General features: G+C 41.9%; 1 protein-coding gene across 1 annotated transcript in view; it reads left to right on the top strand.

Moving 5' to 3' along the window:
• Positions 1-14,623, top strand: part of LOC137385153 (NACHT, LRR and PYD domains-containing protein 3-like) — an 84,173-nt gene that overhangs the window by 28,774 nt on the left and 40,776 nt on the right. The window contains exons 4-6 of the mRNA XM_068060094.1: positions 2,352-2,518; positions 11,485-11,656; positions 11,759-11,824. Of these exons, the coding sequence (XP_067916195.1) occupies positions 2,352-2,518; positions 11,485-11,656; positions 11,759-11,824 (405 nt within the window). The remainder of the gene's footprint in view (positions 1-2,351; positions 2,519-11,484; positions 11,657-11,758; positions 11,825-14,623) is intronic.

Here is a 14,623-nt window from a genome sequence, read left to right on the forward strand (position 1 = left end):
TGCTGCAGCCCAGGCAACATTCTGCTGAATCCCCTCTGCACTCTCTCCACTGAAATGAAGCCTAAATGGCTTCCCCCTTATTTTGAAATTGTGCCCCTTGGTTTGAGACTCCCCACCCAGGGGAAACATCTTAGCTGCATCTACCCTGTCTATCTGTTTAAGTATTTTGTAGATAGTTTCATGGCACCGTTACCAAGACTAGCTTTCAATTCCAGATTTTTGATTATTAATTGAATTTTAAATTCTACCAGCTACCATGGTGGGATTTGATCCCATGTCCCCAGGACATTAGCCTGACATTACCACTGTGCCACTTCTCCCAGTGGGAAGTGAGTGATGAAGTGACTTGGTTTAAAAAATGTAAGATGAGAATGTGTTCACATTCTAATAGTTGGAGAGAATGTTGAATGTTGTCTGTAAATGTATAAATCAAAGTCAGAAGCATGAGAGAGTTAAACTAGTATCTGAAACAGGGTCTGTGTTTTTACAGGGCTCAGTGAAAAATAGTTATGGATGCCAGTATGATTAAAGAGTTACATGAACATTCCACAAACGTAAACTTGTATTTATGTGACTTTCTAAACGTATTAAAACACAGGAGTGTTATCAAACGCAATTTGACACCGAGTTACATACAGAGTTGTGAATAAAAGCTTGGTGACAGAAGTAGACTTATTGAGGAAAGACATAGAGATGTGGAGAAGTTTAGGACATAATGATGTCCCAGGGAGCTATGCTAATTTAGAATCCATATGTACACAGTTTAGCTTTAGGTCGGGAAGTAGCACAATTCCTGGTAGGTTTACAGGCCAGCAAGCAGTTAGGGTTAATTACAGGAGGATCTAAGGGAAACTAACTGTGGACAGTGCAGTTTGGCAACAATATGAAATATTTCCCTTAAATTCTAAAAGTGATGCTGAAAGTGACAATGTTGGTGAAATAAAGGAGGTCCCGGGTCCGTAGTTAAAGGTCACTGTAGGGAATGATTCAGAGCTGGTCAAAATAGCCCAGGTGGATAAGTCCTTGGGACCAGTGATAATGCAACCGCGGCTGTTAAAGGAAGTCAGAGAGGTGATAGGACAGATGCTTGCCACAATTTTTCAATTCACATTTGATATTAAAAAAGGGGGATGAGGGTGGGGGTGCAGTGCTGGGGTGGCGGGTGCAGTGTTGGGGTTGGTGCTGAAAGAGACCAAGCAGTTGTCTCTGTAAAAACAAAGTGAGAGGTGAGAGGGGATAACTGGAGACCTTTTAACCTCCATATGTTGTGGGCAAACTCGTCAAATCTGTTAATCCAGGTTGGAATAGTGAGAACATTGTGATACAAGGGATGATGAGGATATCGCCAAGTTGTATTTGACAAACCTGTGAACATGATCCCTTTTTTTACCATGTACCTGTCCACAGTTTTTTTTTCATGTTTGTGCTTTGGTCCAGGGCTATTCTATTTTTCTGTCCATTAACACCCTCTCTGCACTAATGCTTTGTCTTTTACCACACCATTAACATACCGTTTGTCTTTGCTCCATGACCTTCTGGTCAGTTATTCTCTGTGACCCTGTCCTATCGACACCTTCACGTTTGTTATCTCTTTCCCCACCCCCACTTTATTTGCTTAAAACCTGTTACATTTCTAATCTTTGCCAGTTCTGATGACAGGTCATTGACCTGAAATGTTAACTCTGCCTTTCCCTCCACAGATGCTGCCAGACCTGCTGAGTATTTCCAGAATTTCTTGTTTTTATTTCAGATTTCCAGCATCTGCAGTTTTTGCTTTTATATTATTATTTATGTGAGGAACCCAAAACTGGTTACCCTGTTCTCAAGGCAATTAGGGATGGGCAATAAATGCCAGCGACTCTCCCATTCCAAGAACAAATTTAATAAAATCCCAAGTGAGGTTTGACCAATGTCTTGTACCAGGACAAAATAGAATCCCTCGTCTGATAATCAATTGTCCTATGTATGCACCTCAATGACTGTTTGCCCTAACTATCACTTCACAGCGTTATTTGTTTACTGTTAGAGATAGACACACTAGAATTCCCAGACCTCTCTCTTTCTCCACTGTTTTTAATACTTTTCTTTGAATGTTGTATGAATGTGAACACTACACTTATCCAAGTTGAACATCATTTGCCAGTCATGAGCCCAATCTCCCAACACATTAAGATACAGCTTTGTTAAGACAGGATGGGATAGCATGATGAAATGTAGCACATCCTGTATATGTAGCGTTTCTGTTTGTTACTGTGACTCTCAGGAGGTGTCAGTCATTTAGTGCAAAGTAAATGTTGCAGCCTGGATGGAACGTGGATAATGTGTTTAGTTTTCTCCATTTTTGTTCACAGATCCAAACTCCACAGTCCCTGAGTTCTTGGCAAAGTGTGATGATTACCAACTGTTCCAATTGACAAAATTCTACCGGGACAGACTAGAACAGGCGATTGAAGAAGGAGTGGATGGAGTCAGCTCATTGTTAACATACGAGAGACATTTCAGTGGACAGGAGCATCGGGTAAGTGAGAGGGACACAGAATGAGTTTGGATTATTTAAGTAGCACGAAAGTAACATAATTTCAAGTCTTAGAAATATAGAGTGTTAGAAAAAAAGAGAAAAAAATAGAAAGAAATAGATAAAGCTGAGAATATTATGAATCTGAAACAATGATATGAAGAGGTGAAAATAGCCAGCAGATCCATCGATACATGTACAAAGGACAGAGGAATGGTTCAGGTAGAATTCCTGGGTGGACTGAGAACAAGGGAAAATGTTTTAGTGGGACTGGGAAAAGGAGAGACCAGAGGTAACAGACAGGAGTAAGACTGAAGGTCATCAGTTGACTGACTTGAAAATTACATAAAGGAAATCAAGGAACAGAAAAATGACAAAAGTTATCTGCAGAGAAAATGAGAGAAATTTGAAGAACAGAAACAAAAATGGTTGTAATGTAATAAACCAGATCAAACTATGGGGATTGAAAACTAGATGCCTTGCAGGGTTTTTTCTCCCCATACATCACTGGGGGTCATATCCAACTTTGGCAGAGGCACAATGCAGGGAATAGAAATTGCTGTGGAGTGTTACTCCCTGGGACAGCACTTTAGAAAATTGCATGCATGCAGTTTGTGATGTTATGTCACTTCCCTGTAGTGGAAGAGAAGTAAATGGAAATGATCATCTGTCACGGCATTTAATGGATGGTCAATCTGCTGCTACCCACACAAGTGGAAAATCTGGGCAACTGAGTCTTATCCCAACCTCCTGTTCATTACTCATTACTGTTAAAATCCCACCCCCTAGTCTATTGCCAATCTTCTGTTCACTCTCCAGACTCCAGCCTTCCTTTTTATCCACGCAACTACAGAATTCTGATTTCTAACATTCTGTTCTCTTGTTTTGATAATAGTTAATTAGACTGAATTATGCTTTCTGATCAGTTCATGTGTGATGAACAATGTTCTGTCTAAGCTGTGCAACCACACAGCAACTGGGAAGTTTCTACACAGGCCACACACTATGCGGCCCATTTAAGTCATCGCACATGCAGGACCACCCCAAAATAATTAATCATATCGTCCACTTACTCCCAAAAATTACAGCATGCATTGGTGAAGAAGATTGACTCGACTGATTCCTGAAATGAAGGGGTTATTTTATGAGGAAAGTTTGGACAGGTTTGGCCCACATTCATTGGAGTTTAGAAGAATGAGTGGTGATTAAAGGCCTGCTCAAGTCACAAAAAAACCCGACCCGAGCCCGACCCAGCCCGAGTCCCTCCATTTTTGCCCCCGAGCCCGACCCGAGCCTAACCCGACCACCGCAATGTTCCCTTTAACTTACCTTCCAACTCCCAGTGTGAAGGTAGCTCTAACATGAGCCTGATGACATCATCGCGATGCGCATTCGCTCACTGCGCAGACTCAAGAGTTTCCTTCTTTGACATCATTACTCATTACTGTTAAAATCCCACCCCCTAGTCTATTGCCAATCTTCTGTTCACTCTCCAGACTCCAGCCTTCCTTTTTATCCACGCAACTACAGAATTCTGAAGATGCAGATGAGGAGAATTCTTTTCTCTCTGAGGTTTGTTAGTCTAAGGAATTCTGTCTCCCAGAGAGCAGTGGAGGCTGGGTCATTGAAAACTTTTAAGGCTGAGTTAGATAGATTCTTGATTGACAAAGGAGTCAAAGGTTATAGCAGCTAGACAGGAAAGTAAAGCTCAGGCTGCAATCAGATCAGCCATGATCTTATTGTCGTGCCTAATTTAACTCTGAATCGGAAGATTGAGCCCTTTTCCAATTATGTCAAACTCCCAGGCACCAGACACCGGAATACAAACTTATGACAAGGAGAAGTTTAGTACAACAGTTTTATTTAGACACCAAATAAGTACAAGTCTCACTTCTTGTCCAAGATACTACCCGTCAATACAGAGGTGATCAATCTCTCGTCACGGTTGATCACTGAGCCTCCGTACTCAGGGTCCTGCCTTCAAGAGTTGTTCCTAGGTTCCTGCCGAGGATATACTCAAGCGTTAACCCTTATATATTCTTTAAAGGCTCATTGCTCAACACATGACTCATATGATTGTGTCTTGCATGGTCTTTAAGATAAAGCTCCAAACATTAGCTCATCTTTGATTAGCAAGCGTTAGTGGTTTAGCTGCCTAAGCAGATGTCCAGACTTGTTTGTGACACCCATTGTTTGTTCCCCTTAATCTGCTCCCCTTTATCTGCACCGTTCAACAGTCACTGATTTGTTCCCCTTTGTCTGCACAGTTCAGCAATCATGTACCTTAACCACAAGTTTCGACATGTCTGTAAGCTTACTTCAGCAAGTTCTGCATCTGTCTTAGCTGCCTTAGAGCATGCTGGGTATAGAACAATACCAGAATAATTTTTCAAGGCTTACATTATCAAATGGCAGAGGAGGCTGGAGGGGCCGAATTCATATTCTTGTATGAAATACATCCAACTTTATCCAGATTGCTTTGCATTAAGGGAAGTAGAGCAATTAAATGAACAACTGGCAAAGACACAAAAGGATAGGGATGCTTGGAAGGACCGGGTCCACCAGCTCTCAGGACAGTCAGTGTAAAATATCATTAAATATTTGATAATTCTTCAGACTCTGAACACTTACAGAAACTCCTCAGGTAGATAGTTTGCTGGTCTGATAAACAGATTTTTGGTCTCTCTGGGAAAGTGGAGTTGAAGCCTATGATCAGCCATGATTGTATTGAATGGCGGAGCAGAAATGATGGGCGACATGGTCTACTCCTGCTCCTATTTCTTATGTTTTTGTGTGTTCGCACTTAATCTCTCCACCTCCCATGGAAGTAGCCCAAAGTTCTCAAACTCCTTTCTAACATTAACTCCACATCCCTGGTAACATCCTAGTGAATCTGTATGGCAATTTTTCAATTGTGTTTTCTCCCATAATTTTCAGAACATCAAGAAATCATCTTCTGCCCTTGTTCTTTTAGCTGGTAGCTGGTAGAGGTTGTGGGTTTGTAAGGCTCTGTCGAATGAGCCTTGGTGAGTTGCTGCAATGCAACTTGTAGACAGTACACACTGCTGCCACTGTGCATCAGTGCTGAAGGGAATGGATGTTGAAAGTGGTAGATGGGGTACCAATCAAGTGGACTGCTTTGTCCTGGATGGTGTTGAGCTTCTTGAATGTTGCTGGAACTGCATCCATCTACTTGTTACAAGAGTTCCATTTTTTGTTAAAAACTTGGGAATCTATATTTAAGGAAAAACTAAAAATGATTTCATGGACATTGAAACATCTGGAGATGGCTGAACTTTGTGTCTTTTTTTGAAGAAAAAATGGTTTGGGACTGAGTTGACCTGAGAGTGGAATGTAAACACTTGCTGGAAAACATCTGTTTACAAAGAACCCAACAGGGGGATTGTTTTCTAACCTAAAGGGACAGATGTTGACAAGCAAGTGACAAAGGAGTGATTAATGGTGGTCATGTGACTTGTTTCTGGAGGTTTAGTTTCAATTTGAACTGTTGAAACAATCAGTTGTTGTTTCTGCCTGGAGAGGAGAAAAACTTCCCACCTTTCTCTTTGAAAAGGAATCCTGCATCTCGTGAGAAGAAACCCTGTATTTCAATTGTTGCAGATTTCTATTTCCTCCTGTCTCTGAAGAATCCCCGCGTCAAGCTGTACTCTTGCATCCTCTGTTTTAAAATGTCCTGAATCTTTGCAGAAACTTTGAATCTTTAAAAGATTTGAACCGAATGTGTAAAAATTGACACTTGTTGCTGCACACCTGATGGAAGACCTATGTGAAGCTTCTGCAGTTGACTTTCTTGACCCAAAACGGACTGTTTATCAATCTCGCCTGGAAAGACTCTGAGTGGCATCCATCTATTCAACTTTGGGACACCTCGCCAAAGCAAAGGACTTCCAACTCTTTGCTTCAGTATAAGTTTCTTTTCCCCCTTATTTTTCTAGGTAACAGTCGGGAACAGAAATCCCTTTATTCCCTGGTTAACCAGTTTTTGGATATATATGCGTGAGGGCTAGGGAAAAAATAAGGAGCTTTAATATTTCAATTCGTATATATATAAACTTAATTATTGGTTATGACTTGGCTTTATAGTAAATGGATAATTTTGCTGTTTATTAAAGAAACCTGGTTGGAGTTCTTTATTCTGGGGATAAATAGAACATCTAATTGGCTGTGTCGGTAAATAGGAAACTTTATTGATATGCTGTTACCTGTGGAGAAGTGGGACTGAGTTAACAATGCAGTCCTCCCGCCTCGGTCATAACACACTCCTGACTTGTGCCTTGTAGATGGTGGACAGGCACTGGGAAGTCAGGAGGTGAGTTACTTGCCATTTCTGACCTACTCTTGTAGCCACAGTATTTATGTGGCTGGTCCAGTTCAGTTTATGGTCAATGGTACCCCCAGGATGTTGATAGTGGGGGATACAGTGATGGCAATGCCATTGAACATCAAGGGGAGATGGATAGATTCTCTCTTGTTTGATATAGTCATTTTCTGGCACTTTTGTGGCGCAAATGTTACTTGCCACTTATCAGCCCAAGCCTGGATATTGTCCAGGTCTTGCTGAGTCTAGATACGAGCTGCATCAGTATCTGAGGAGTCGTGAATGGTGCTGAACATTGTGCAATCAGTGCACATTCCCACTTCTGACCTTCTAATGGAGGAAAGTTCATTGATGAAGCAGTTAAAGATGGTTGGGCCTAGGACACGACCCTGAGGAACTCCTGCAGTGATGTCCTGGGATAATTGACCTCCCACAGCCACAACCATCTTCCTTTGTGCTAGGTCTGACTCCAACCAGCGTAGAGTTTTCCCCCTGATTCCCATTTACTCCTGTTTTGTGAGGGTCCGTTGTTACCATACTCTGTCAAATGATGTCAAGGGTAGTCACTCTCACCTCACCTCTTGAGTTCAGCTCTTGTGTCCATGTTTAGACCAAGGCTGTAATGAGGTCAGGCTGAGTGGCCCTGGCGGAACCCAAACTGAGCATCACTGAGCAGGTTATTGCTGAGCACTATCGATGACCACTTCCATCACTTTGCTGATGATCAAGAGTAGACAGATGAGGCGTTAATTGGCTGGTTTGGATTTGTCCTGCTTTTTTGTGTATGGGATATAATTGGGCAATTTTCCACATTGCCGGGTAGATGCCAGTGTTGTAGCTGATGTCACTTTCACCTCACCTCTGGAATTCAACTATTTTGTCCATGTTTGGGCCAAGTCCATAGTGAGGTCTGAAGCCGAGTGGCTATGATGAACCCAAACTGAGCATCAGTGAGCAGGTTATTTGTGAGTAAGTGCTTCTTGATAACATTGGTGAGAACTTCTTACATCACTTTGTTGATGATTGTGAGTAGCCAATTGGGATAGTAAATGACCCTGGTTCGGTTTGTCAGTCTTTTCATGTACAAAACATACCTGGGTAATTCTCTACATTATCAGGTAGATGCCAGTGATGTGGCAGCACTGGAACAACTTGTCTTGACCTACAACTAGTTACAGAACTCACGTCTTCAACACAACAGCCAGAATGTTGTCAGGACCCATGTACTTTGCCGTGTCTATTTCTCTCACCCCTTCCATGATATCATGTGGAGTGAATAAAATTGTCTGGAAACTGGATATCCTCCAAGTGGTGTTCAACATGGAGGAGTATTGATCTTTGGCTGAAGGAGGACGGTATGTGGTGATCAGAAAAAGATTTCCTTACCCGTATTTTCCCTGAAGTGACAAGGTGACGTGGGGTCCTGAGTCAATGTTGAGGACATTCAGGGTCACTGCTAGCCGAATGTATACCATTGTGCCCCACCACAGGTCAGTCTGCTCTGCCGATGGGACAGGATATACTCAAGGATTCTGATGAAGGACTCTGGGATGGGGGCTAATAAATATGATTTTGTAAATATGAGTGTGTTACACTTGCTTGATAAATGTGTGGTCCTCCTGTGCCACATTGGCTTGAGTTCCCAGATGTTAGTGAGGAGTACTTTTCAGGCTTGACTGGGCTGGGTGTTCCTTCATTCTACCCAAATCCCATGCCAAGACCAAAGATCAGTGACCGGCCCAGATTTATTCTTAAAAATCCTTCATTGTCGAGGCTTGCTAGGCCACTTCAGCGGCGACCACAGTGGTGAAGGACCGGAGCCACGTATCGACCAGACCTAAAGGATATTCAGTTTTACAACAATCTTCTTTATCGCTACCAGATTTTTTTTTTAAATTTCCAGATGTTAGAAATTGTAATTTGAATTCAAACTCACAAAATGCCTTGCAGAAATTTGAAATCAGGTCTCTGGATTACTGGTACTATAACATTACATAAGAACATAAGAAATAGGAGCAGGAGTAGGCCATTCAGCTCCTCAGGCCTGCCCCGCCATTCAAAAAAGATCATGGCTGATCTGTCCCAGTCCTCAACTCCGCTTTCGGGCCTGCTCTGCCTCACCCTCGACTCCCCGAGATTTCAAAAATCTATCTACCTCCTCCTTAAATACATTTAGTGACCTGGCCTCGACAACTCTCTGAGGCAGAGAATTCCAGAGATTCACCATCCTCTGAGAGAAGAAATTCCTTCGCATCTCAGTTTTCAATGTGTACCCCCTTATTCTGTAATTATGTCCCCTAGTTTGAGATTCCCCGACTAGTGGAAACATATTCTCAACATCTACCCTGTCGAGCCCCCTTAAAATCTTATATGTTTCCATAAGATTACCTCTCATTCTTCTAAACTCCAATGAATAAAGGTCTAACCCCGTTTAGCCGTTCTTGATAAGACAACCCCTTCATCCGAGGAATCAGCCTAGTGAACCTTTTCTCAACTGCCTCCACTGCTAGTATATCCTTCTTTAAATACGGGGACCAAAACTGTCCATAGTACTCCAGGTGTGGCTTCACCAACACCCTGTACAGTTGTAACAGAACTTCCCTATTTTTAAACTCTAACCCCCTAGAAATAAAGGCCAAAATTCCATTTGCCTTTCTAATTACTTGCTGCATCTGCATGCTAACCTTTTGTGTTTCATGTACAAGAACACCCAGATCCCTCTGTGCTGCAGTATTTTGTTGTCTTTCTCCATCTAACTAATAATCTGCCTTTTTATTCTTCCTACCAAAGTGGATGACCTCACACTTTCCAACATTGTACGCCATCTGCCAGGTTTTTGCCCACTCACTTAACCTATCTATATCACTTTTCAGATTCTTTGTGTCCTCACCACAACATGCCTTCCCACCTATTTTTGTATTGTCAGCAAATTTGGATACAATACACTCTGTCCCTTCCTCTAAGTCATTAATGTAGATAGTAAATAGCTGAGGCCCTAGGACTGATCATTGCACCCCACTAGTTATGACTTTCCAAACTGGGAAAGACCCAATAATCCCGACTCTCTGCCTTCTGTGTATTAGTCAATCCTCAATCCAATCCAACACATTACCCCCAATACCCTGAGCTCCCATTTTGTGCAATAACCTTTTATGTGGCACCTTATCAAACGCCTTTTCAAAATCCAACTACACAACAATAATTATCCACTTTGCTTGTCATATCCTCAAAGAACTCTAACAAATTTGTCAAACATGATTTCCCTTTCGTAAAATCATGTTGACTCTGATTGCATAATGATTCTCTAAATGTCCTGCTATTTCTTCCTTCATAATCGACTCAAGCATTTTCCCAATGACTGACATTAAGCTAACTGGTCTAGAGTTTCCTGCTTTCTTTCTCCCTCCTTTCTTGAATAGGGTTGTCACATTAGCGGTTTTCCAATCGGCTTGTATCCTACCGGAATCCAGTGAGTTTTGGTATATTATGAACAGTGTCTCCACTATCTCTGCAGTCACTTCTTTTAAAACCCTTGGGTGCAGACCTTCAGGTCCTGGCGACTTTTCTGCCTTTAGTCCCATTAGCTTGTCCAGCACCTTTTCCCTCGTGATATTGTTACAACTTTCTCCCTCCCATTTACACCTTGTTCATCTATTATTGATGTGGTGTTTATAGTGTTCTGCACTGTGAAGACTGATGCAAAATATTGGTTTAAATTATCTGCCATTTCCCTGTTATTAATTCCCCATTCACATCCTCTAAGGGCCCCACACTTACTGTCAATTTTCCACATTAAAGCCTCTATGTTACTATAAACTGTAGGTGAAAGTCCTGACTGCTTGTGCCTCGTGCCAGATATATGTTCCCAGTGACTGAGGTTTCAAACTGGCAGAGGGTGTGTAAACTAATGGGTGACACACGTTTCAATGACTGAGGGGAAAAGCAATTGGATTTTTCATCCTTATTGTTAATTCTCCTGACTAATAGATCAGCAGTGATTGTATTGATTAGTCAGTGGTGATCAGTTAGACAGTTTTCTAGCTGCTTCCCTCACTTCAGAATCAATGCTTCTCTGTCACTTGAGTTCTGATTGTGATTTACTGAAATAAAACAGCAGCCAAAGTGTGACAGCAGAAAGTAAGTAGGAGAAACAAGTGGATCATATTGTTATTCAGTATCTGATGCGATGTTGGAGACTGAAGGACAGAGGAAACTAATCCGAGTGAAACGACTGCAGAGCATCAGTGATTCCTCACTCTTCCAGAACAATACTTCTGATTTCTATTTTGGTTTCATCTACTTTCCATGAATGAATTAATCAAGATCTGAGATCGATCGATTTTTGCGAGCCACGTATATTAAGGGATATGGAGCCAAGGTGAGTGGATGAGGTTAGGATATCAATCAGCCATGATCTCATTGAATCGTAGAAGAGGCTTGATGGGCAGAATGGCCTGCTTCTGTTCTCATGTCCCTCGAAGACGCTTGCAGAATATTCAGCCCATGTTCGGAATAGATCAGTATGTACTCCAGTGACTGTTTCCTGTGATTAAAAAAAGGCTGGGATCTTTTCATTCTCAGTGTCCAGCGATCACTCCCCTCCTCAATATATTCATCATTATACTTACAGAAAATCATTGAACTCACAGAGAAGGGAAACAGGGCAGACAGTTCCAAACTTCTCCTAAATCTGGTGATGGAGAAAGGCTCTCGGGTCCGAAGGGTGATGTGGGAATCCTTTGTGAAAATGCGTCACGGAGTACCAAAGTTGGACAAAATACTGAAAGATATACAGGAACTCGGTATGGTAAAATCACACACTGAATTCAACTTCAGATTCAAACACTGCAGAATTTACGATATTACACAAATCTGATTTCATGTAAATTAATTGATTTAAACAGGTTGTGATTCATTTGATTATACACGCATCGCAGGAGGTTTATCTGAATTACCCAGTCACCTGAAAGGTAAGTGATGACATGGAGATTTCAAACATCCTATTTCACTTCTCAGAATCCGACTGTCGCCGTTTGTTTCTGGGAATCAGAAGTTCAGAGGCTGGAGAAACACGATTGAAAGTTGCTTGCATTTATCTTAAATCTTAGATTTGGTTTCTGATATACGCTGTAAATGTATGGACTTTGCAAATACTTCACTGAATCCACTGACTTCGGAATGTTGTGTATAGGATCCTGACACGCTATGAAACACCATACACACCTACAGGATCCTGATACACTGTGAAACCCTGTACACAGCTGGCAGGATCCTGATACCCTGTGAAACCCTGTACACAGCTGGCAGGATCCTGATACACTGTGAAACCCTGTACACAGCTGGCAGGATCCTGATACACTGTGAAACCCCAGACACACCCGGCAGGATCCTGATACACTGTGAAACCCCATACACACCTGGCAGGATCCTGATACACTGTGAAACCTCATACACACCTGGCAGGATCCTGATACACTGTGAAACCCTGTACACAGCTGGCAGGATCCTGATACACTGTGAAACCCTATACACACCTGGCAGGATCCTGATACACTGTGAAACCCCAGACACACCCGGCAGGATCCTGATGCACTGTGAAACCCCATACACACCTGGCAGGGTCCTGATACACTGTGAAACCCCAGACACACCCGGAAGGATCCTGATACACTGTGAAACCCCATACATACCTGGCAGGATCCTGATACACTGTGAAACCCCATACATACCTGGCAGGATCCTGATACACTGTGAAACCCCATACATACCTGGCAGGATCCTGATACACTGTGAAACCCCATACACACCTGGCAGGATCCTGATACACTGTGAAACCCCATACATACCTGTCAGGATCCTGATACACTGTGAAACCCCATACATACCTGGCAGGATCCTGATACACTGTGAAACCCCATACACAGCTGGCAGGATCCTGATACACTGTGAAACCCCATACACACCCGGCAGGATCCTGATACACTGTGAAACCCCATACGCACCTGGCAGGATCCTGATACACTGTGAAACCCCATACACACCTGGCAGGATCCTGATACACTGTGAAACCCCATACACACCTGACAGGATCCTGATACACTGTGAAACCCCATACATACCTGTCAGGATCCTGATACACTGTGAAACCCCATACATACCTGGCAGGATCCTGATACACTGTGAAACCCCATACATACCTGGCAGGATCCTGATACACTGTGAAACCCCATACACACCTGTCATGTGCCCTCAACTCACAGGGAAATAATAACACCTTGAGTCAGAAGTATTGACTCCTGTAGCTCTATCCTATAGATTGACAATAAAGAGGAGGAGAGATGTGAAAAAAGAAAATAGAATTAAATGTAGTCTAGCACAGAAGCAGGCCAATTGGTAGCGGTAAAGAAGGTCTTGTCGATATATAGCTCCAGCTCTTCACCAATGTGGTCACCTCTGAAATGGCTGAGCAAGCCTCTACAATGAAGGATGTTTAAGAATGAATCTGAGCAGATCACTGATCTTTGGTCATGGCATGAGATTTTGGCCGAATGAAGGAACACCCACATGGGCCACCTCCCACCCATCTTCCTCTAACGCTATGACGATATCCTTTTATTCCTTTTCACTTCCCAGCTTCCCCTCTTCAGCTGAACTACTCCTTTGGTAGTGAACTCCACATTGCAAACACTCTGGCTAAAGATATTTCTCCTGAATTACCTATTGGACTTATTGGTGGCTATCTTCATTTACAAATGGCAATCTCCTCTCTATGTCTACTCTGTTAATCCTCATTCGTATTATTAATCACCTCGATTCGGGAAACCTCATCCTTATTTTTTTTTCTAGAGAATAGAGCCCCAGTTTGTTCAGTCTCCCTTGACAAATATCACCTACCAGTTTTGTTATCATCCTCGTGATTCTTTTTTTACGCCTTATCCAGTGGCTTTATCATCGAGATTATATGGAGACATGAGCTGTGCACATTGCTGTAAGGTAGTGTTTTTTGCACAGCAGAGAATGACCAGTCAGAATCCTTTTCATCTCCTCTCAGATGTGAACACAATAGAACATTAATCCATTAATCTAAGAATATAATGAAAATATTGTTCTGGGTGATGAGAAATGTATTTGCTATTTTCCCACTGGCAACAAACCAGTTGAAATGTGCTGTGAAATTTCTTCTGCTCCATGATGGTTCCTTTTAGACTCAAGTCAATGATTAACAGAAACATATTTTCTAATTTCCAGCACTGCATTAGAGAAAACTCAGAACAAGATTAAACAACACAATGGAATTATTAGTAGGACAGTTGAAATGAAATGTTAAGGTTTTCTGCTCTAACATTAAACTGAGTGAAGTGTGCAGTAGCTTTCTTTTTGATTTTAATTGGTGTTCAGAAAGGACTGTTACGTCAACACAATTATTTGTTGCATGTTTGATATAACAGGAGAATGTTTCAGAATAGAAAAAGGCTATCAGTCTCAAATAAGCCAGCTCCTGTTGGAGATGAACACGCTTACCCCTCCTTTCAGTGTATCCACGGAAACATATTCAGTTGTCCTTAGACCGACTTGCACTGTTCATTTATTGTCCTTCTAAATCATCATTAATTTCATGAGCAATGCTCACTGCATAATTTCAGTTTATCCATTATGAAATATTTTCATTCATTGTGAGTCACTTTCTTGCATTAATTTGATGAATTCAGTTCATATATAGATCAAAATTTCAAAATCTGATGTCTCATCCCACAAACAATGCAAATCTA

The sequence above is a fragment of the Heterodontus francisci genome, chromosome 28 (assembly GCF_036365525.1).
Source record: "Heterodontus francisci isolate sHetFra1 chromosome 28, sHetFra1.hap1, whole genome shotgun sequence".
In the NCBI taxonomy this organism is placed as follows: domain Eukaryota; kingdom Metazoa; phylum Chordata; class Chondrichthyes; order Heterodontiformes; family Heterodontidae; genus Heterodontus; species Heterodontus francisci.